Below are 22,606 nucleotides of genomic sequence, written 5' to 3'. Positions count from 1 at the left end.
TGAGTTCAACTCAAATTGGTATCCCGAATTTGATTAAAATACCCAAATTGATCCAATTCTCACTTATAAAATCCTAACCCCCAAATGTTCATCTTTATTCTTTGTCTCCACTTCTCTCCTCCTTGTTGATGTTATTCATCTTGGCATTAATCTGAAGGATATTCTAATCTCTGGTAATATTTCGTTTTTTTGTTGTTGTTACTTTCTGATCCAACCAAACAACACCTCTATTTTCTTTTGGTCTCTATCATACCTTGATGTATTCTTTTTTTTTTTTGTTCCCACAAGTTCGATGATGTGACAATCTTGAAAACAATGTGTTTCAATTCTGTTTCGGTTGTTTGTGCCGTTTGTTCCGAAATTAACCGAACCACCACGGGGTAGTTATTTTCCACTTCTTCTTCTGACAATGTAATCGCTTCTTCTTCATCTTCATTTTTTTGTCATTGGAAGCTTTTTATTGTTGTTTCTTTTTATTCTCATTGGAAGCTTCTTCTTCTTCGGTTGATGTGGTTATGGATGTGTTGTTGTCAGTACTAATTTAGAGGATTTGTTGTATTGTGGTGTCATCGAGTCTGGTGATGGTGGCGGTGGTGCTGGTGGTGGTAACATGGGATAATCTTATTGGTCATTGTTGTTGAAGAGAATGTTGGAAGAATATGGAATGTAGAGTAAGATGGTGGTTAAGATCAATCAAGGGGTGATGCTACTTTTGGATCCATTATTGCATTAATTGGAATAAGGGTGCATTTAATTTTCTTTTATTAATTATTAGTTTATTTTTAAGGTTCGATTTTTCTTTTCTTGTCTTCTTGAGGTTGTTTCTTGCTTACAAAGGTGGTGTATGTGTGAAAAAAATTTGGAAATTCAAAATAGTTTGAATCACACAAAATATAAATTAAGAAATTATTTTAAAATTTTTATTTTTGTTTAATTTGTTTTCTTGTTTTTTTTTTTTTTTGTATTTTATTGCTTATGATTCTGATGTGTGAAGTTTGTTATGGCTAGAACAACAATAACGAGGAGAGGAGTGGAGACGAAGAACAAAGATGAATACGAAGAACAAGGATGAACATTTAGGGGTTAGGTTTTATAAGTGAGAATTGGATCAATTTAGGTGTTTTAATAAAATTTAGGATACTAATTTGAGTTGTACTTATTGTGTGTCTACATCAGTGTGTAGTTAAGTGCTAAACTATACACTTCAGCGCTGTTAAAATGTCTGGTAATTTTTAGACAAATAGAGATTCACGATTCTGAGAGAAGAATTTATTTGGTCATTTTAAAAAGTGAGAGATTAATCTAAAACGAGTTAAAAATTTCAGGGACCATTTTAGGTATTACCTCCAAATAAAAGTGGGCGATGATAATAATGTGGACAATGAAGTGGGAGTTTAACGTTGCAAGGTGTTAGGAAAGTCTATAAAATGAAGAGAGAATGAGGTTTTGTATAGGCTCCGTTTGGTTGATGTATTTGATGAGACATAGATACAGAGACACAGACATTAAAGACATGGACATAAAATATTTGTGTCTATGTATTGTGTTTGGCAAAAATAAAAAACAAGACACATATATTTAAAAAAGACTGAATTACCCTTCATTCAACCACAAGTTTTACCACCATTACAATACACCTATTATCCCAAACAATGCATGCCATCACCATTAAATTTTTATTTCTTCTAATAATTTTTTATTTTTTCTAATACCATCTTAACTTATCATTTAAATATTAAATATATAATTGTTCTTGAAAAAAAAATAAAAAATTAAAGTTCAGAATTTATCAAAGATTAATCAAAATTTAAATAAATAAAAAAAATTAAATGTACAAATTTTTTTTTTTGAAAAAAATAGAAAAGTAAATTTAGTTGTAGAATCTAAAAGAGAAAGAGAAAAAAAAGATTTAGAAAGATAAGAAGACAAAGTTTAAAAACTCAGTAAGGATAAAAGAATAAAAAATTAGTGTCTCACAAATTGTGTCTCAGTGTCTCACCAAATTGGAGGTACACAAATTTAGTGTCTCCGTGTCCATCCGTATCCTCCTGTGTCCTTCGAAAATCTGTGTCTCACCAAACCAAACAGTAGACATGTGTCATCGTGTACCACTGTGTCTATGTCTCAGTGTATATGTCTCAGTAACCAAACGCTACCTAAAAGACAATGCATATACATAAAGTATTCTTAAAACGCTGCGTTTTGGTAGTTTCAGGACACAGGAATTAATTTGTTTTCTTAGCGTACTTAGACAACTAGTTGGCATGTGTGCTACTTTAAACCTTTATAATTAGCATTTTTTATTTATTATTGACGGAGAAATAAAGTTACAGACCATTTTCTATTTATTATTGACTAAGAAATAAAGTTAGGGATTCATTTGTCTATTAGAATTAAAAGTGGAAGAATTTTTTTGTATATTTTAAAAACTAAAAAACTAAGAGTATATTTGGTTTATATTTTTATTTTTTTATTTTTATTTTTAGTATTTTATATTTTTACCTCTTATTATTATTTTTTTTATAAAATTTAAAAATTAAAAATACTAAAAATAAAAATACAAACCAAACATAGCTTAAAATATTTAATTCTTAAAATCTTAATAATTAATTTAAATAAGGTGAAAACTTAGGTATAGTTAACTTTACATAAAATTAATAACTGAGAATTATTAAATAAAAATTTAATTAAATTAATTTAATTATTTAACAATTTTTAACTATCAACTTCACATAAAATTAATTGTGTTTAAGTTTTCACCTTTAAATAATTACTCTAAAAAAATTGAACATACCTTTTAAATTATAAATGTCAAACCAAACACACTACTAGTCTTTCAAAAGCCACGTATGGACATAAAGTCTCGATTTTGAAGGAACAAACGGCTATCAGATGGCTTAATTGCGGAGGACAAAAGCGACATTTCAGGCTCTCCTTCCTCCTTTCCGAGACGAAAGAAGCCAGGCTTTGAATTTCGAAACCTGAAAATAAAGTTGAGACGCTTCACTCCAAAAATATCCCAACCCCGTTAAGAAAAGTAGAAAACCTCTTCCTCACTCTCTCACTTACTCAATAGTCAATACAGCGCCATGACCGATTCTAATCCTCACATTCCCGACGAAAGCCCCCAAAACCCTGACACCAAAACCCAACAAGAAGAAACTCCACCCACAAGTTCCCAATCCCCCAAAACCCTAACCCTCGCCGATCAAGATCCCCAATCCCAATCCCAAACCCTACCCGATCCCAACCCTACAGAGCCATCTGAACACGGGGACACTGTAATGCAAGATCCGGTCCAGAAACCCGACGACCCGGAACCCGATGCTCATGCGGCAGTGACCGTTACTGCCGCCGCCGCAGCATTATCTGGCTCCGGCCGGCGAGGCACTCCGAAGAGGAAGAAATCGGACGCGAAGCGAACCGCGCAGGAGAAGAAATGTCGCGAGAAGCTTCAGGTTCTTGTCGAAACCCTAAAGCCAATTCCTTTTGTGCCCCCGAAAGCCCTCGACTTTTCGAGCCACCAGAGCCTCCTCCAGCGCCTTGGGCTCTGGGAGTTCGTGCACCTCGAGTACGACCCCGTTGTCCGCAGCGATCTTCTTGCCCAGCTCATTGCCAGCTACGTCCCCGCGTCACGGTGTAGCTATGTCAATGGGATTAGGATCAAGCTGAGTCGTGCCGATTTGGGCCGGGCCCTGAAGTTACCCAAGAAGAATGCTGGTTCTTCGGTTACGGAGGGTAAGGAGGAGGGAGGGGAGACGGTGGACTTGGCAGAATCGATTGGGTTTATTGAGGAATTGGTGTCGAATTGGATGATGTTGCATGATGAGATGTTTATCATGACATCTGATGTTATGGGGCAACTGAATTTGATTAAGACAGGGAAGTTGGAGAAGGTTGATTGGGCAGGTTTGATTTGGTCCATGATGGATAAGGAATTGAAGGCTCCACAGCTGACGGATTGTTACTATGCTTCACATATGCAGCAGCTGATTAAGGCGCAGCACCAGGAGCTGCTGGAGGAGCCGGAGGCAGCACAGGAGGAGGAGGAGGAAGAGGAGGGAGAGGAGGTTGGAGGGAAGGATGATGGGGAAGAGGCTGAGGTTAAAGATGAGGAAGATGAGGAGGCAGCTGCCACAGCCACAGTCACAGAAAAAGTCACTGATGCAGCCACAGCCACAACCACTGTGGAAGACGTAGTGGATGAGAGTGGTGATGTGAAGATGAGTGGAGTTGATGAGGGTGGCAGGGATGGTGAGTTGGAGGAGCACAACATTGAGTTGAGTCTTGGTCAAGATAATGCTGAGAGGGTTGATGTAGGGAAGGATGTGGTTGGAGGGGTACAAATTATGGATTTTGATCAGCCCAAGGTGGAAGACTCTGGGCTCTGGCTTATGGATCAGAAGAACAATGTGGAGGAGCCCTTCTTGCGGCCATGTCAGACTAGTGATGTAAAGGGGGACGAATGTGGTGAAGCGAAAGGTGTTGAAGGAGAAGAAGGGCAAGAACAGGAGGAGGAAGAGGAAGATGCAGAGGATGACGAGCATGATGGTGGGTTCAGTCTCTCACCCAAGTGTATTCCTATGGAGGGGATGCCTTCTGGGCCTGGGGGTCTTGTTCAGGCAATGTCTGCAGTGCAGATGCCTTTTACTTCTGGGATTGATCTTCGTGACAACCCTGTGGGAGATTTTCTGTCTCCCAGAGATGATCCTCATATGATATCTGGATCATCACTTTTCGGAAATGGTCACAAAAGGGAGCTTGACCTGGATAATCATAACTCTCACCATGCACTAAATGGCAGTAACAAGAGGCTAAGAGGTGATAGCCCGTGGAATTCTAAGCCTGCTGACTTTGAAACCTGCATGGAACATATAGAACATTGGATGGGGAAGGCTAGAATGATGTATGCAGCAAAAGAACAAGCATGTGATGAGTCTTTGACAAATCAGCAACTCTTGCTTAATGAACTACAGAAGCGAGATGAAATGATTGAGCAATATCATAAAGCAAAGATGGATGAGAGTCATAAGAGACAGGTAGAAATGTATCGTCTTGAGAAGGAACTGTTTATGATGACAGGCCTTGTGGAGGGCTATAGAAAGGCCTTGAAGGAAACACAGAAGGCTTTTGCTGATTATAGAACACGTTGTCCGCAAGCTGAAGAACCACTTTACAAGGATGTTCCTGGGTCTGGTGGCCTTGTTTTGAGTGTCATGGAACTGGAAAAGGAGCGCCTGAGAAAGGAAGAAGAAGAAAGGATTAAGTTGAGGGAGCTTTCGAGAGATTTTGAAAGGAAATTGAGGGAGATTGAAAGCACTTGGTTTGATAAACTGGGAGATTATGCTGGTAGTGTTGAATCCCTGGCTAACAGGTTGCAGGCTATTGAGGAGCAGGTTAAGCATTTGAAGGAAGTGAAAGCCAAATGTAATGTGGCAGCTCCTCCTGAACGTACTCCAACTGTTGAAGAACAAAATGTTGAAGATCAAAATGTTGAAGAACAGGATGCTTTGTAAGATTTAAGTTTTCCATTAGCACGTGGCCTAAATTCTGTTAACTACTAGTTCAATGCTGCAGATTGTTTATGTTTATAATGTACAGAGCTCTATTTTGAAACTGAATCCATCACCTAAGATAATTGTTACGCTAGAAATGTGTGAAATCAAGGTTATTTTCTCTACTTTGCCTATCTTAGCTGTTCTTGATTAGTTTTAGTATTCAACCTTTGTACTTTTTGCACATTTTGTGTATAGGTTAGAAGTTCTGAAGTTTGAGATGGAAAGTATTATCTTTAGGAAGAAATGTTGTGCTAAAACAGCACTGACTAGGTAAAAAGAGATTTTCTTTGATCTTTTGCATGATTAGTTAGCCAATTTTAATGCCTAGGCTTTAACCCAAATCCCACGTAGCTGCACGATGTTGTTTTATGGTCTCCATGGCTGCACCCAACATTCCTCTAGTCCGATTTCAGGCTGCATGCTTTGTGGATCATAGTAATTGTTTTTGAGTAGTAAACTACTGCTTCCTATTTATAAGTAAAAAACATACTGCCTGTCAAAATAATGTCATCCAGTTTTGCATTATGCATCTATGCAGAAATTGCTGAAGATACTTTTCATTCTTTGGAAGATCTTTTCTTTGTTTGACGGTATTATCTACGTCGTTTCTTGAATACCGAAAGAAATTCTGATCTGATGCTTTATAACCCCAGCTAAATTTAGGGGAGTTAGCATTGAAAATAGAACACTTAGTAATATCACTGTCCAATGTACACATCTGTGTGAATAACTGAATATTCATGTGTAACAACATTTCAGAAAAGCCAAGCCCTAAACACAGTCTGCTAATAGGTTTTCCGCAGTCAATGGAATATTTCTCCAGGACTGCACCTTTTTTCGGCAGGGTCCCAATCTGTTTTTGACAGTTTTGTTTTTAAACCATAGGAAGAAATTCCAAGCCGAGCTAAGTTCTTAATTACATGAATTGCTTTATCATTTGAGGAGTTTATCATTTGATCATTTTATATATATTTTTTCCTCTTCACTTTGGAGACTGATTCCTGAGGAGTTTATCATTTGATCATTTTATCATTTTACATGCTTGTTTACTTTAGAGGTCCAAAATGAATTATTTGAATTCGTGAGGTTTTCTCTCGCATACAATATGATTGATGAGTCATGTGAGATGTGACTTGAGGGCTACAAGCAGAGTGACATGGGGATATTGCTTTCAATACACTTTGAACCTCTGTTTGATGCATGTAAGAATGAATTTTCACGTTATGTGAACCCATGTGCTGACTTTCGGCTTGGCATGGCCAAAGAGTAAGTGTTGACCCGGAACAAGCCGTCCTGAACTCCTGATGTCATATCAGTGATTCGTAAAGTTTGGCACGTGACCACGTATGACGCTTCATTATTTTGGGAGGGGTTTGTTGACAACCAAGGCAATTATGGATAAAATTGTGACGTAATCACTTGTATTGGTTTATAAAATTTATTAGTGTCTGTAAAGTTAAAATACATTGTAAAACCTTGAACCACAAGAAACTAGTACCGTGTCCAAAATTTTGTCATGCTGCTAAAATATTTGGAGTACTGTGTATAAATATGTTCCAAAGGCGACAAGTATTTGTGAATGGATACTAATGACCTTTACCGCACCTCAATTTTTCCTCTTTCCTTTCATTTGGGTGGAAGTTGGACTTGCTTTTAGCAGTTGTTCTATCCTTCTCTCTTTTCAGTTTTCACCAACTTCTGGCGCTTTGTCCCTTGCTTGTAAACAAGAGGAGGAAATTTAATTAGATTAACATTGTAGCCTTGGAGGCATGGAAGTTTGGTTAATGAGCTCGTGCCACGGGTTGAACTAGCAGATATCATGGTTGACATTAGAGTGCTTAAAAATCTTGTTGGAATCAATTTGATTTTCTATTTGGAAAACTCAAATCATAGCTTGGATAAAAAATTAGGATTAGCTTTAGGAAACATTTAATTTGCAATAATATAGGTTAGAAAAATTATAGGAAGACATTCAATTCATAGTTTGGGCAAAACGGAAAGCAACATTTTGACAAAGAGAGGAAGGGGGTTGTGGCTTTAAAGAACAGAATAGAGAGGGTCTTGGCTTAGAATCATAATGATGACGCCGTTGTGGTAGCGACGTGGTGGCGATCAGAATGGAGAGGGTTGTGCTAAAGATGATAAAGAAAGTGGTATGGCTGCACTGGGTATTGCCGTATTGCTGAGGTGGTGGTGTATGTGGGTGGTTATGGCAAAGAAAAGAATGGACGTGTTGGCCTGTTGGGTGTTGGTGAAGTCACAAAGAACATGTTCAGGGGTCTTTACCAGAAAAAAGATAAAAAAAACCCCTTAAAATTCAAAATTTAGATTGATATGGAGGAGATGCATCGTTGTCCACTCTACTAATAATCATTTTGGAGAAGGCTAAATTCAGTTAGGGGAAGAAGTAGCTAAATTATAAGGTCGCATCTAATATGTTTCAGTGCCAACTTGGTACATCTAATGTTGAATATTTGTTTCAATAAAAATATTTATTTTTGGGTAACAAAATTACCGGAGTCCAAATATGATGTTCAAATTCCAAGTACTCAATAAATAACTTTTTCTTTTTATTTTTATTTTTAGAAAATAAACTAAAAGAAATTATTCTAGGAAAAGATATTGCCCTAATATTAGCAGAAAATTGAAGAGAAATCACTCTAAGAAGTGAATCATAAACAATTAAGTAAAGAATTGGGATGCATCCAAGTTTAACCGATCTGTTTGCACATCCATTTCTTTACTTAAACACATGATTAACCGACAACTTAGTTAGCAAAGTCTGGATCGCTGCTACAAGAGGAAAAGCTGCATGAGAGTTGGAAAAACTCTAAAGCTATTATAGAATTTGTTTCTACTTATATGTTGATATATCCTCATTGAGAAACAATAAAGTAGTCAAAGTGATTGAGAAATTATCCAAATTCACACTAAAGGCTGCGAGAAAACTACCATGGTGATCTCGGAGGATGCCACTGCAAGCCGTCGTTCCCAAGCTATTAATAGATCCATCTGTGTTGATCTTTATCCAATGATCCGGTGGAGGACGCCAAAAAATATGAGTAATAGATAATTCAGCCACTTCAACTTTACTCTTACTCAAACATTTCCATCGAGAACTCATATTATATTCTTTGGCCAAACTCAAGTTTCGATGGAGGCACGAATTCTCAGATTGTAGTTCAATTTCTCAATGCTGATATCAAATGTTGCAACAGGCTATAGCAAAGAATATGGGCGACAGAACCTCGTAGAAGTTTCCTTCAGATTGTTAATCAATCCATTCTAGGAGCTATGAGATTCCAACTCCAATGGTAGTAGAGACATCCACTACTATTAGATTCAGTGTCCACAAAATTTAATAGATTGTTTACGTAAGGGATCCAATCATCCAATGATCTTTTCAAAAAAAAGTCCAGTGACAATCTCCAATCCTCTAAATCGGGTTTTGATCTAATTTCTTCCAATTTTGACAAATTCTTTGCCAAACATTTGACGGTAAAAATGAGATTTTTATTCCAACACTTGTATATGATTCACACATACAAAGATTTTTTATCTGTAACTAAATCCCAAACTAACTTCAGCAGGAAATTTAAATTTTTTTTTTGGAATTTACAAACCTTTTCCAGTTCAAAAAAAAAAATTAATGTTTCTCTTATTTGCTGAGCCATTTTAAATAAAATTATGACAATAATATGTATTTTATTAGTTTTTTATTTTCTACATTAACAACTTTCAGAAATTATATAAAAATAAAGTTATATAGAAATAACCATTCTATTTGGTTATAGAGAATATGTTAACTTGAAACATTGTAAATAGGCATTTTGGAACCTCGGTTAAAAACTTCACCATGTACAACAACAATAATTGATTCAACTGAATATTTACACTTCCATTTTTTCTTTTAAATCTTTCCAATCAATGTGTCAAATTAAGATAATTACATAACCATGAAAAACAGTAATTATAATAATGTAAAGTACAAACAAAACTCAAAGAGGAGCCAACAACACTTCACTGACATACCCTCCTTTCATCCATCCCAACACAAACCCACCACCACTACTCTTTGTTTTCCAACTTGGAATTGAAAAACACCAAAAATAATTAAATTACCCAAAAAAAAAAATCAAAGACAATAACAAATACATTTAAAAACAAGTAAAAAATAAACTGAAAGAATCTCCGACATATACCTCCCACCTTCTTTCTCTCTGTTTGATGCCACTAGTGCACATGTGTTTCCCTGCATTCCAATCATGCATCTTTGAGTGGTCCCATTTTTTATTTTTTATTTTCCTCTCTTTAAAAAGTAAAACACATCACGTGACTCCTCAGCTTTGATAGCAAAAGCTTACCACCGCCATCACCAACATGGCCTCACCACTCATAAATTGTGATACTCTAAAAAAATTTTTATAATTGTATTTATATAAAAAATTTTAACTCTTAGATGATAAATTATAAGATTAAATTTTGATATATTATGAAAATATATGACAAAATAAATTAATCATACTATTATACAAAATATTTTTGACATCTTCGTTTAAATACCTCCCAAATCATAAATCATCATAATTATGTTATATGATATATAATGTGACCCCCTTCTCAATTCTCTCATTTTTCTTACTTTCTTTCCCATCAATTCAGTTACCCTAATAAAAATTCTCACCACCCTCACTACCCAACAGTACGTGACACCATTCAATTCAATTACATCACAATAAGTCACAATTTTTTTTCCTCTTTTTTTCCCCCTTTAAATTTCAATAATTTCACCTCATTTTTTCTTTCTTTTTTGGTACTATTATTCCTTCCTCTTTGAATAAAATAAAAGAAAGAAAGAAACAAAGAATCACTCACACTGTACACTAGCTATACCTAGCTACCCTTGATCAATGTAGTACTAATAATAAGGTGAGAGTCTTGTATTGGGTAGGGTTTTTTTTTCCCACCTTTTTATTATTATTTTTTTATTCAAACATTGATAAGCTGTTCCTTTTCATTATTCTGAGTATCACAACGTGGTCTTGTCGAAGATGGAGATATTGAAGGTGACACTGTGGCTGAAGCAATTTCCATATTCTTCTTCACGTTTAGTTGGTGATACACTTGCCTTAGTCTCTCTATCTCCCTTTTCAGTGCTTCTTGGTGAGCTACATTTTTATGTAATAAATTAATGAGATTATATAATTAATTAATTTCAAGCTTTGCTAAGAAGAAAAAATATATATTCTCATGCATATTCTTAAAAAAAATTTCTTTGAAATCAACAATTTTTAATATTTTTAATAATTATTTGATCATTATAAATATTAAATTATTTTTAATAAATAAATTTTATTAATTTATGTATACAAATTTTAAAAAATATGAGTAAATATAAATTATATTAATTTATATATATAATTTTAATAAATATAAGTATAAATTATATATTTTTTAAATATAAAATTTTTATAAATATATGTGTAAATTATTACTGATTAAATATTAACAAAAAAAATATAATATTTACTAAGAATATAACATTGGTCTGATCTTAAATGCATACTCTACATTTTTTTTTTTTGGTGACTCTACAATGTATATTTTTAAAATATCTACAATTATTACTCTCTTCTTTCTTCTTAATTTTCTTGTGCACAAGTCATACTACCTATGGAGACAAGGGCACGTGATATGGCACACTGATTTAAAATATGAGTGGCAATGTGGCATGCAAATCACTTTTAACTAAAAGTAATGCAACTGTTTAATTTGGTTTCATAATTAACATGTTTATCCCTTATAAAGTCACTAAATAATATTTAATTTATCAATCATGTTAAATATATATTCTATTAAATTATTAAAATTAATTATATATTATTATAAATATATATTAAAAATAAATTAAATAATATATATTTATACATAAATATATAATAATTAATTTTAATGTATAAATAATATTTTTGTTGAATTATGAATAATTTCAACAAGAAAATGTCTGCAACAGTAAGCAACTTCTGTTCTCATTACTATCGTTAGTTCCGGAAGATGACTAAGGTTGGTTTGGAAATTTTAGAAGTAATTTTTTTTATTTTTAATTTATGAAAAATAGTAGTATTAATGTATAGTATAATTTTTAAAATTAAATTGTAATTTTTTAAGAAACTATTTAAAAGTTTATAGAAAAGTTAAAAAAAATGACTTCTCTCATAATACTTTTACTTTTTATTACATTTTTATAAAATAAACACTTTTAGAATTAAAAATCCAAATACAAAATAACTTATTTATAAATTACTTTTAACAGAATTATTTATTATTTAAGTTATTATATTAAAAAAAATTTAATTAAATTGGTTACCCAAACTAAACCTAATACTCTTTATTAACTCTAGTTGTGGTATATATCTTTATCTACTTTTTTAAACTCTTTTTTATTAAATAAATTTTTAAAGTAACCTTTAAAATTTTTTTTATAAAATATTTTAGTTGTTAATAAATTTTTATTATTCTAAAACTTTTTAAACGAATTAATCCCTCTTAACAAGAAGGATTAATTTCTCGTGCAGAATAACTATGCGAATATTATCCAAAAATAAAGAATATTGATTTCGCTCAAACCAAGCTACAAAGGAACCTGAATATATATTAAAAGAAAGACAAAATTAAAGAAAAATATATGGAGTGATTTTGATAAAGACGCTAAAAACGTATTTTTATAAAGATGTTTTTTAATAATTAAAATTTAACACATATAATTGATTAAATTGTATTATTTTTGTCAAAATTAGGCTAGACAAATTGATTTGACAAAAAAATAGTGAGTCAAATTTTGAACTGGTCTAAATTAATATTATTTTTATAGAAAATTACTACAATACCCTATTATAAAAAATGACTAAAATATTTCTATTATATATATTAATTTTGAGAATCCTAAATTTTAGTCATTTATTTTTTTATTATAGGATTAGGATTTAAAATTTTTAAAATTAAATATATATATATATATATATATATATATATATATATATAATAAGAGTATTTTAACCATTTTCTATAATAAAAATATTGTAATCATTTTTTATAAAAAAAATAATATTAATTTATACCAGTTCAAGATTTTATTCACCATTTTTTTTGTTAAATCAATTTATTTAGCTTAATTTTGACAAAAATAACATAATTTAATCAATTATATATGTTAAATTTTATTTACTGAAAAACATCTTTAAAAAAAGACATTTTAAACGTCTTTATCTAAATGGCTCCCAAAATATATTGCCCCTAAAATTTCTCTATTTAGCAAACATTTCTCTAATTCTCCCTTCCCCACTACTTATTAGTTAACCAACCTCAGTTTTTATTCCATTTATTTCTAGTTTATCATGGTCTTAGACTGTTTAAATTAAACAAGATTGCAAGATTCTCTTATTTACATGCTTAACTCGTGTTTTATATTTATCTAATTGTTGTCCTGAAGCTAATGCACACTATAATCCGACGGAGAGAAATGTACATGCACATGCACATGCATCTCTAATTATTGATACAGAGACGATATTCGAATTCTGTATACTTCACACATGGTGGTCCAATAAAATTAGATATGTACAACTAAAATTACCTCTATAAAACTGGTCCCTAGCTTTTCCACTTTTGGAAGAAGCAAAAGTAACCCTCAACAATAGAAAATAATAACTAAGAGCAATTAATTATTCTTATCCCCCAACCTTAGCTCCTAAGTGCCAATTAGTCAATAGTTTAAGCATTAATTACGTAGAGAAATGAATAAACAATAGTAGTATAGCATCTTGGAGGATACTATGAAGGTAAACTAAAAGAGAATACGTAAAGCAATTACCATCTTTGAAGATCTTGTCCTGTGCCAAAGCTGCGATTCTTTGCTTGAGAGCACTGTTATCAACATTTAGAAGCAAACGTTGGTGATCCAAAAATGCCACCCGCGGTGATAATACTGAAACTTCCGCCTTCATTCATAATTAAACACCAATATAATTATTATTGTAACAAATTAATCTATGATGATATGTACCAAAAGAATTACAATGATGATGGAATTAAATTTTGACGTACCTGTAATGAAGTTACACTGCGCTCAAGCTCTGATATGTATTGCAGCTTCCTCACTCTTGATCTTTGTGCTGATTGTCTATTAGCCAAAATCCTGTTCGTATATAAAAAAAATAATTAAATCAAGATTAGAATCAGATGAAGTTAAATTAATAATAATAATGTACTTAATTAGTTTCTAACAAGGTACACTATATATATTATGAACAATAATTAATAATCCATATTAAACACTAACTAATAACGCATTATCCATTTGCAGCTTTATTTAATTAAAGCGATGAAAGAATAGAATTGTGATATTTACCTTTTTACCCTCTTGGGGTCTGTAATTTTTTCACTGGAATTTGTAGTAGCAGCATTTGCATTGGAGTTATTATTGTTATTCTTACTGCTATCATCATCATTATCCTGAGCTTTATTATTGCATTGGTTTTCATCTTCATCGGATTCCACCTTCACTTGTTGCTGATCATGATGATGATCATCATCCTTATTGATCTCTTTGTTGTTTGTCTCTCTCTCATTATCGTTGATGCTATCATGATCGGAAGAACTAGAAGGATTCGATGACGTCGACATTGTAGCCGGCGGCGGCGGCGGCGGCATCGTCATCATCGTCATCATATTCATGGAGTTGTTAGTATTGTTATCACCGCCGGAAACTACCTCATCACCGAACATGTTCATGAATTGATAATCATCAAACCTCTCAAACTCGTCTTCGCCGCCGTCGCCGTTGCTGCTGCTGTGGTTAATGTGCCTGGGCGATTCCACGAAAATGGAGTCGCTCATGGACCGTCGGTGGGCCCCGCGCCTTGCCGACGAGAAGTCCAGAAACTCGTCAACCCAGGAAGGGTTTTGCTGCTGTTGTTGGTTTTGGTGGCGGTTTGTGTTTGTTGAAATGCTTGTGAGAGAAGGCATCTTTTGGTGATGATGATTTTGATTTGATGAAAACTCAGGCCAATTATTACTTGCCATGTTTGGAATCTTTGGCGGCAATTGTGCCATTTCGCCAATGAAATGGATTTGGAAGATAAAAGGATTTCACTCTTGAATCTTGATAATAATAATAATAAACAAACTTGTTTAGCTGCAAAAACTTTCCAATTCTATATATCTATTTAGTTGCAAATATTTTTGTGTGATGATATGCACTTGAGAAACTAAAGATGGAAGGAAAAAAGGAGAGAGAGAAGTGAAGAAAGGAGCTTCTAAGAAAGCCTTTATATATATATAAAGAAATGTTTATATTTATTACTGAGAAACCAATAGGAGGGGAATGTTAGAGGGAGAAAGAAGAATCAAAGGTTGGGAAGAGAAAGAAGATTGCAACAACAACAATAACAAAATAACTAAATCACATATAACCACCATCATCAACTTCTTTTTCTTTTTTTTTTCTTTTGGATATGCATAGAATAATCATCATCTGTAATTAATTATTTAATTTTCTTTTCTTTTTTAAAATCCCAATAAATCTCTGGGGGTATCTGCATCTATGTGTTTGTGCAGTGGGGTCACATGGGAGAGAGAGAGAGAGATTAAGATTGGGACAGCTATGAACAGCTGTTTGAGGAGAAAGGGTTTGGGTCTCCTCAACTCAACGGCATTACTGGAAAGTCGCCAGTGGTTAATGCTTTAATAAATAAATAAAATAACTATATATAAATTATTTAATTAATAAAAAAATAAATAAATAGGTATTTACTATATAGTGGGAATCATCCACCACGTGCCATTGTGACCGTCTCTTTAGTGCCATCACCCTTATAATAATAGTCCCATTATTATTTTTTTTTCTAACTTTACACCATTTCCTCATTTTTATTTTAATTATAGACCATAGACCATAGTCTAAATTTTAACCAATTTCAACGCGATATTCTATTTTTTTTCAACGTTATAATTATTTTGAAATATTCAGTTAATTCGTTACCCTACTCGGAAGAATTGTTATTTAACTAATTTGATTAGTCTATGGTCCAAATTAAACTTTGACGCACGGTAAAATGTTGGGAGTTATGCAAGTAACAGAGAGGAAGATAATGTGTGTGTGAGAGAAAGCAGTAGAGATATTTCATAATAACCAAATGTAGATAAGTATGTTCGTAAAGGATAGTTATTAAGCTGAACTAGCAATAATTGAAACGATTAAGTCATTGATTACTGGTTAATGGTATGATTTGTTTATGCTCAAGTAACATAAAACTATACCAACGAACTATAATTCGAAAGAGATATAAATTTTTTATCCTTATTTAAAAGTTTTGAATTTCAATCTCACTCTTAATTTAAAAAAAAATAGCATAAAATTATGAAAAATATCAAAGTTTGAATAATAATAATATAAAGTAATACACTCAACTAATAATTTAGCACTTCAATTTATTTTATTGATCTTTCAGAAATGATCGTGTTTTTGGGTTATGGGTTTGATCGATTGGTCAAATTGTGTTTGATAATTATGTCGTCGAGTGGAAAGAAGAATAGTAGGGATAAATTAGATTTAAGATAGAAACAAAATCAGGTAACTGATTTTAATGAATGCTGTCGACGATCTATATGAAAATTTTAAAGAATTGATGTCTACACTGAAACCTTTTTTCTTCTAAAAAACAAGGATGCCAACCACACTTGAGCGGGTTAATGATTAGTTAAGATGTGAATCATATGGTTTTGTGAACTGAGAGAAGAACAAAGGTCATGTGCTTAAAAGGTTTTATATATCTATATATATATATATATATATATATATATATATATATATATATATATGGCCAGGTCTATGGTGGCACAAGTAATGGTGCCTAGTGGTGGCTAGTTGTTGACTCACCAATAGATGTGTGACAGCTGGCCAGAAGTTTATGAAAGGAAACTTGTTTAATTAGTAATAAATGATAAACATGGCGTAACTTATCAAGTGTTACTGTGAGGGTAAAATAAAAATTTGAGCACCAAAAATTAAACCTTATGATGTGGGTTGTATGCTAGGCCAACAAAACTTGGGTTGTTTTCGATTTTTTTTTAACTAAACTAGTAGATAACCAATGTATAATACATGACTAAAAAATAAAAATCCAATTTACAAGCAAGAGAGGAAAAATAAAAAAGAAAGAACAGAGAAAAACACCCTCTATGACCCCTTCTTTGCCCGAAACTGTTTTTTCTCTTTACTGGTTTCTGATTTTTGTTTTTTTATAAAACTATTATTTATGTTAGTATTCATAAACAGTGACATATTTTACAAATTATGGATGTTTAATTTAAATTTTGTAATATTAATTCGAAATTATATGAAAATTTTTATATTTTAAAGTTGTAAATTTTAATTATGTAATATATTTTTTAATATTTTTTCAAAAACATATTTTAAATTTTTAATATTGAACATTTAAATCTCTTAAATTTCCAAACACACAAAACAATCTATAATATTTACTCTTTTGTGACACAATACAATCTCCTTTCAACTTGATTCTTGTAATCGAAATGACTGGTTTGAAATTTTTAAATAATTTTAAAATCTGTTTTGATAATTGTAAATTCTTAGAAAGAATTTTATCTTTATAGTAATACAAATGGAGAGCTCATATACTGACGTGGCACTCATACGTCGAGTCTGAGAGTTTATTTGCTTAGGTGTCGTCACTAGAAATTTTTAGATTTATATTTTTAAATTATAAATTATTATTTACTTAGGTTGTTATACAAATAGGGGAGCTCATATGCTGACGTGGCGCTCATACGTTGAGTCTGAGAGTTTATTTCTTAGGTGTCGTCACTAGAAATTTTTAGATTTATATTTATAAATTATAAATTATTATTTACTTAGGTTGTTATTTTCAAATTTTAAATTATTTATTTGGATTGTTATATTTAAGTTGTTATTTTCTAAATTTTAAATTATTTTATTTAGGTTATTATTTTTTAAATTTTAAATTATTTTATTTAAGTTATTATTTTTTAAATCTTAGATTGAGTGTACTTAGGTTGTTATTTTTTAAATTTTAAATTGTTTTACTTAGATTGTTATTTTTTAAATTTTAACACTATTTTTTTAAAAATTTGTTGATTCTTTTTGGCACTATTTTTTAAATTTTGTAGATTTTTTTTTCAAAAATTGCAGCTACATACATAAATTTAAATATATTTCCGTTAATTTAGAATTTAAAAAATTTTAGCTATGAGTCAACGCCGATTTCCCACTTTTCCTCTTCTCCGGGTGGATCACAGACAACGCGATGTGAATAGCCAATAATTGCTATAATGATCGGTGTTCCCAAACCTATGAAACCCTAACTCATGTAATAACTCTGGATCCATGGATGATGTGCGTGCTAACATCTATTTTTTCCCTAACTTTTTAGCATTTTAAATTTATTTTCCCTAATTCTTGTTTAGAATATTTACCTTAACTATTAATCTTTTTACCATGTTTAATACATAGTAACTCAAAGTCATACTCAAACTAGGTGTCTACACTCTATTGGCCAACTTCTTGTAGTCACCATAGTCATGATACCACAATAGGTACCATAGAACGCACCTATATATATATATATATATATATATATATATATATATATATATATATATATATATATATATATATATATACTGTTTCACTTTATTTTTGATAATTTTAATAGAATGTCGAATCAAATTTGTATCAAGATTTCAATTCGAAGAGTATATATTATTTTTAAGAGAATGAACTCAACTCAAAATTTACTTAATGTATGTGTCGAATGATTACTCGTACATAAAAATTGAGTCAAATAATGTAAACGACAATAATAAATGAAACACAAAAAAATTAATGAAGTTTAAAATAGATAAAATTCAAAATCAAAAGAAAGTAAAATGCTTGAAGAAAAGAAGAATAAAATACTCAAAAAAAAGAAATAAAAGTAAAATAAATTAAAAGTTGACCTAGACATTCACGTGCACTTGCATTTTATAATTCTTTTTAGCATCAATGTGACTTGGATTTTGCAAAATTTTGTATGATGATAAAGTGTTTAAAATGAAGTTATTTAACTCTTCTAATTTTTTTCTATTTATAAATCACAAAGGTGAATTGCAGAATACTTTTCTCTTTTCACGATTTAACTTTCTCTTTTTCTCAAACTCCTACAACTCACGATTTTGCTTTAACTGTGAAGGGCTTTTGTTTTCAAGGTAAACATTCCATGTCTTTACTTTTATCTTTATCACAAAGTATTTTTTCACCTTCTTTATTTATCACAAGCTAAATGATTTTCTCACGTATTATATTAGTAAACTTTGACCTCTACTTTTTTTTCGACTAGACCTGTGTTTTTCACACACGCACGCACACGTATGCACACGCGTGCACAGACACACACACACACAGATTACCCAACTCGGCCACACATACAGAGAGTGATTACCTAACTCAGTCTCTGATAATTTTTCGAAGGGACTACGAGGCCTTTAAACAAAAAAAAAACTCTTTCCGACTCTTGATAGATCTTTACTTTTTATGAAACTGATTAGTCTCTGTGTCAATATAAAAAATATTGACAGAAGAGCAAATCAGTCTTATAAAAATAAATATCAGGAATCAAAAAAATATTTTTTTTGGTTAAAAATCTCGTTATCTTTTGAAATAATGATCAGTGATCGTTTAATATATATATATATATATATATATATATATATATATATATATATAGTGCAAAGACTTTATTATTGACTGTTATAATCATTTAATTAATTAAGTAAGTGGAGTGTTTGTTTAATAAAAACAGGAAATTACATTTTTTACGTCTCAAAACTTTGTAAATTTTTTTTTACCAAAGATATGAGACTCGAATCCGCGATCTTTTAATTGAGTATGGAAAAATTATGTCATTTAAACTATTATTCATCGGCTCAAAAGTTTGTATATTTACTAACTCACTTATGTTTGAATTTAATTTTTTGTTGGTTAATTATTGACTGAAAAGTTAGTTATCTCATTGGACCATTTTCTTAAAAAGATTAAATAAACTCTTTTAAAATAAGTAAGTTAATAAAATGATAAAAAAAGAGTTAATTATTTTTAATTAAGAGTGTATAAATTATATATGATAAAAGCTATAAATTCAATAGCAATTAATTTTTTTTTGTGATTTTACTAATTTTAGAAGATTAAATTATTAATTTTAAAATACAGAAAAATATATTTAAAATATAAACATAATTTATTTATTGAGTACACTATTAAAATAATATTTAAAAAATTTATTACTAATAAAATAATTTCAAAAGATATAAACTATAAAAAATCCTCTAAAAATAGTTAAATCTGACAAAAATAATTATTCGTCAGAGCAACTTTCTTTCTGTTATTAAAAAATGTTTTGATAAAAAATTTAATGAGATGGCAAACGTAAAACATGACATGACAAGTGTTTCTCATAAACCACAAATCCTAATTCCAATTTGCTACCAATTCATTGGCATGAGTTGCAAATTGGACTTGGAGATTTGATTGAGACGGCGTGCACATTGCCTGCACCTCCAACATTGCTGATTAGTACTAAGTTGAAGTATGCAAAGTCGTTGGTGGTGAACCTCATGCCTCCTCTCTTTTGGCATGGTACCCTATAATGATAATAATAATACAAAGAGACGGTTGACAAAAGAATTGAATAATTGTATGTATGTATGTATGTAGTACAGAAGCGTTGTTAACGAGGACGTTGTTTGGAGGGCAGAAATTGGTGGTCATGACAATAGAGACATGTATGAATTTACCTTGGACAAGGTCACCTAGACCTTGACATTTTTATTGTCGAAGATTTTTAAAAAATTTAGATTAAATTAAATTTAAATATTTAAACCTTTTAATAAATTTTGTATATTGGATATTGTTGTAATCTTTTATTTTTTTTACTTTTAGTTAAAATTATTTGTTTTAATTTAGAAATTTGAAAATTTAAAAACAAATATTTTAAAAATTTTTTTATTGGATATTGTTAGACTTTATTTTATTTTTATACTTTTAGTAAAAAAATTATTTTTTAGTTTAAAAATTAAAAAATACAAAATAAGTTTTATAAAATTTTATAAAATATTTTTTATTTTTTTATTCACCGGATAATGTTGCATCCGGAGCACGACGCTCGGACCATTGACTTTTTTACTGTTGAACTTCTTTAAAAAATTTAGAATAAATTAGATATAAAAATTTAAATTTTTTTTTTGTTTATTGGATATTTTAGGAATTTTTATTCTTTCTAATTTTATTAAAAAATTATTATTTTTAATTTGAAAATTAAAAAATAAAAAAATAATTTTACAAATATTTTATTTACTAGATATTGCTAGACTATATTTCATTTTTCTACTTTTATTAAAAATTTTAATTTATGGTTTAAAAATTAAATATAAAAAATTTAGTTTATAAAATTTTAAATTTTTAAATATATCTTTTTTGTTTTATATTCACCGAAAAATGCTGCACCCGAACCACGACGTCCGGACCCTTGACTTTTTTATTGTTTGATATTTTCAAAATTTAGAATAAATTAATTTTAAAAAATTAAATTTTTGAAATATTTTATTTTTCTATTTTTTATAAATATTTTTGTAATTAAGAAATTTAAAAATTCAAAAAAAATAATTTTACAAATTTTTTGTTAATGGATCTTGCAAGACTTTATTTTATTTTTCTACTTCTAATAAAAGATTTAATTTATTAATTTAGAAATTCAAAAATATTTATTTTATTTTTTCATTCACGGAATAATGTCTCACTTGGACAACGACACCCAGACCCTTGACCTTTTTATTGCCGAACATTTTTAAAAAATTTAAATTAAATTAAATTTAAATATTTAAACTTTTTAAAAAATTTTGTTTATTAGATATTGTTGTAATCTTTTATTTTTTTTACATTTAGTTAAAATTGTTTGTTTTAATTTAGAAATTTGAAAATTTAAAAACAAATATTTAAAAAAAAATTTTATTGGATATTGCTGGACTTTATTTTATTTTTATACTTTTAGTAGACAAAATTAATTTTTAGTTTAAAAATTAAAAAATAAAAAAATAAGTTTTATAAAATTTTATAAAATATTTTTTATTTTGTTATTCACCAGATAATGCTGCATCTGGAGCACGACGCTCGGACCCTTGGCTTTTCTACGGTTGAACTTCTTCAAAAAATTTAGAATAAATTAGATATAAAAATTTAAATTTTTAATTTTTTTATTTATTGGATATTTTTGAAATTTTTATTCTTTCTAATTTTATTAAAAAAATTATTATTTTTAATTTGGAAATTAAAAATTTAAAAAAATAATTTTACAAATATTTTATTTACTAAATATTGCTAGACTATATTTTATTTTTCTACTTTTATTAACAATTTTAATTTTTTGTTTAAAAATTAAATATAAAAAATTTAATTTATAAAATATTAAATTTTTAAATATATTTTTTTATTTTTTATTCACCGAAAAATGCTGCACCCGAATCACGTTGTCCGGACCCTTGACTTTTTTATTGTTTGATATTTTCAAAATTTAGGATAAATTAATTTTAAAAAATTAAATTTTTGAAATATTTTATTTTTCTATTTTTTATAATTTTTTTTTGTAATTACGAAATTTAAAAATTCAAAAAAAAATAATTTTACAAATTTTTTATTAATGGATCTTGCAGGACTTTATTTTATTTTTCTACTTCTAATAAAAGATTTAATTTACTAATTTAGAAATTAAAAAATATTTATTTTATTTTTTCATTCACGGAATAATGTCTCACCTGGACAACGACACCCAGATCCTTGACTTTTTTATTGCTGAACATTTTCAAAAAATTTAGATTAAATTAAATTTAAATATTTAAATTTTTTTAAAATTTTTGTTTATTGGATATTGTTGTAATCTTTTATTTTATAACTTTTAGTTAAAATTGTTTGTTTTAATTTA

At 30.0% G+C, this 22,606-nt stretch overlaps 2 protein-coding genes across 2 annotated transcripts; one reads left to right on the top strand and one right to left on the bottom strand.

Annotated features, from left to right (window-relative positions):
• Window positions 1-2,906: 2,906 nt before the first annotated feature.
• Window positions 2,907-5,680, top strand: LOC130968700 (uncharacterized). Its single transcript, XM_057894110.1, has one exon. It carries the CDS (start codon window positions 3,090-3,092, stop codon window positions 5,514-5,516), a length of 2,427 nt encoding a protein of 808 aa, XP_057750093.1. The 5' UTR covers window positions 2,907-3,089; the 3' UTR covers window positions 5,517-5,680.
• Window positions 5,681-10,120: 4,440 nt separating this feature from the next.
• LOC130968702 (basic leucine zipper 61-like) lies at window positions 10,121-14,775 on the bottom strand. Its single transcript, XM_057894111.1, has 4 exons — window positions 13,966-14,775; window positions 13,662-13,752; window positions 13,429-13,555; window positions 10,121-10,726 (listed from the first exon to the last, which is right to left on the bottom strand). Exons 1-4 carry the CDS (start codon window positions 14,667-14,669, stop codon window positions 10,548-10,550), a joined length of 1,101 nt encoding a protein of 366 aa, XP_057750094.1. The 5' UTR covers window positions 14,670-14,775; the 3' UTR covers window positions 10,121-10,547.
• Between the last annotated feature and the right edge of the window lie 7,831 nt (window positions 14,776-22,606).

The sequence above is a fragment of the Arachis stenosperma genome, chromosome 3 (assembly GCF_014773155.1).
Source record: "Arachis stenosperma cultivar V10309 chromosome 3, arast.V10309.gnm1.PFL2, whole genome shotgun sequence".
NCBI classification, from domain to species: Eukaryota; Viridiplantae; Streptophyta; class Magnoliopsida; order Fabales; family Fabaceae; genus Arachis; species Arachis stenosperma.
This window is presented reverse-complemented; position numbering and strand designations above follow the sequence as displayed.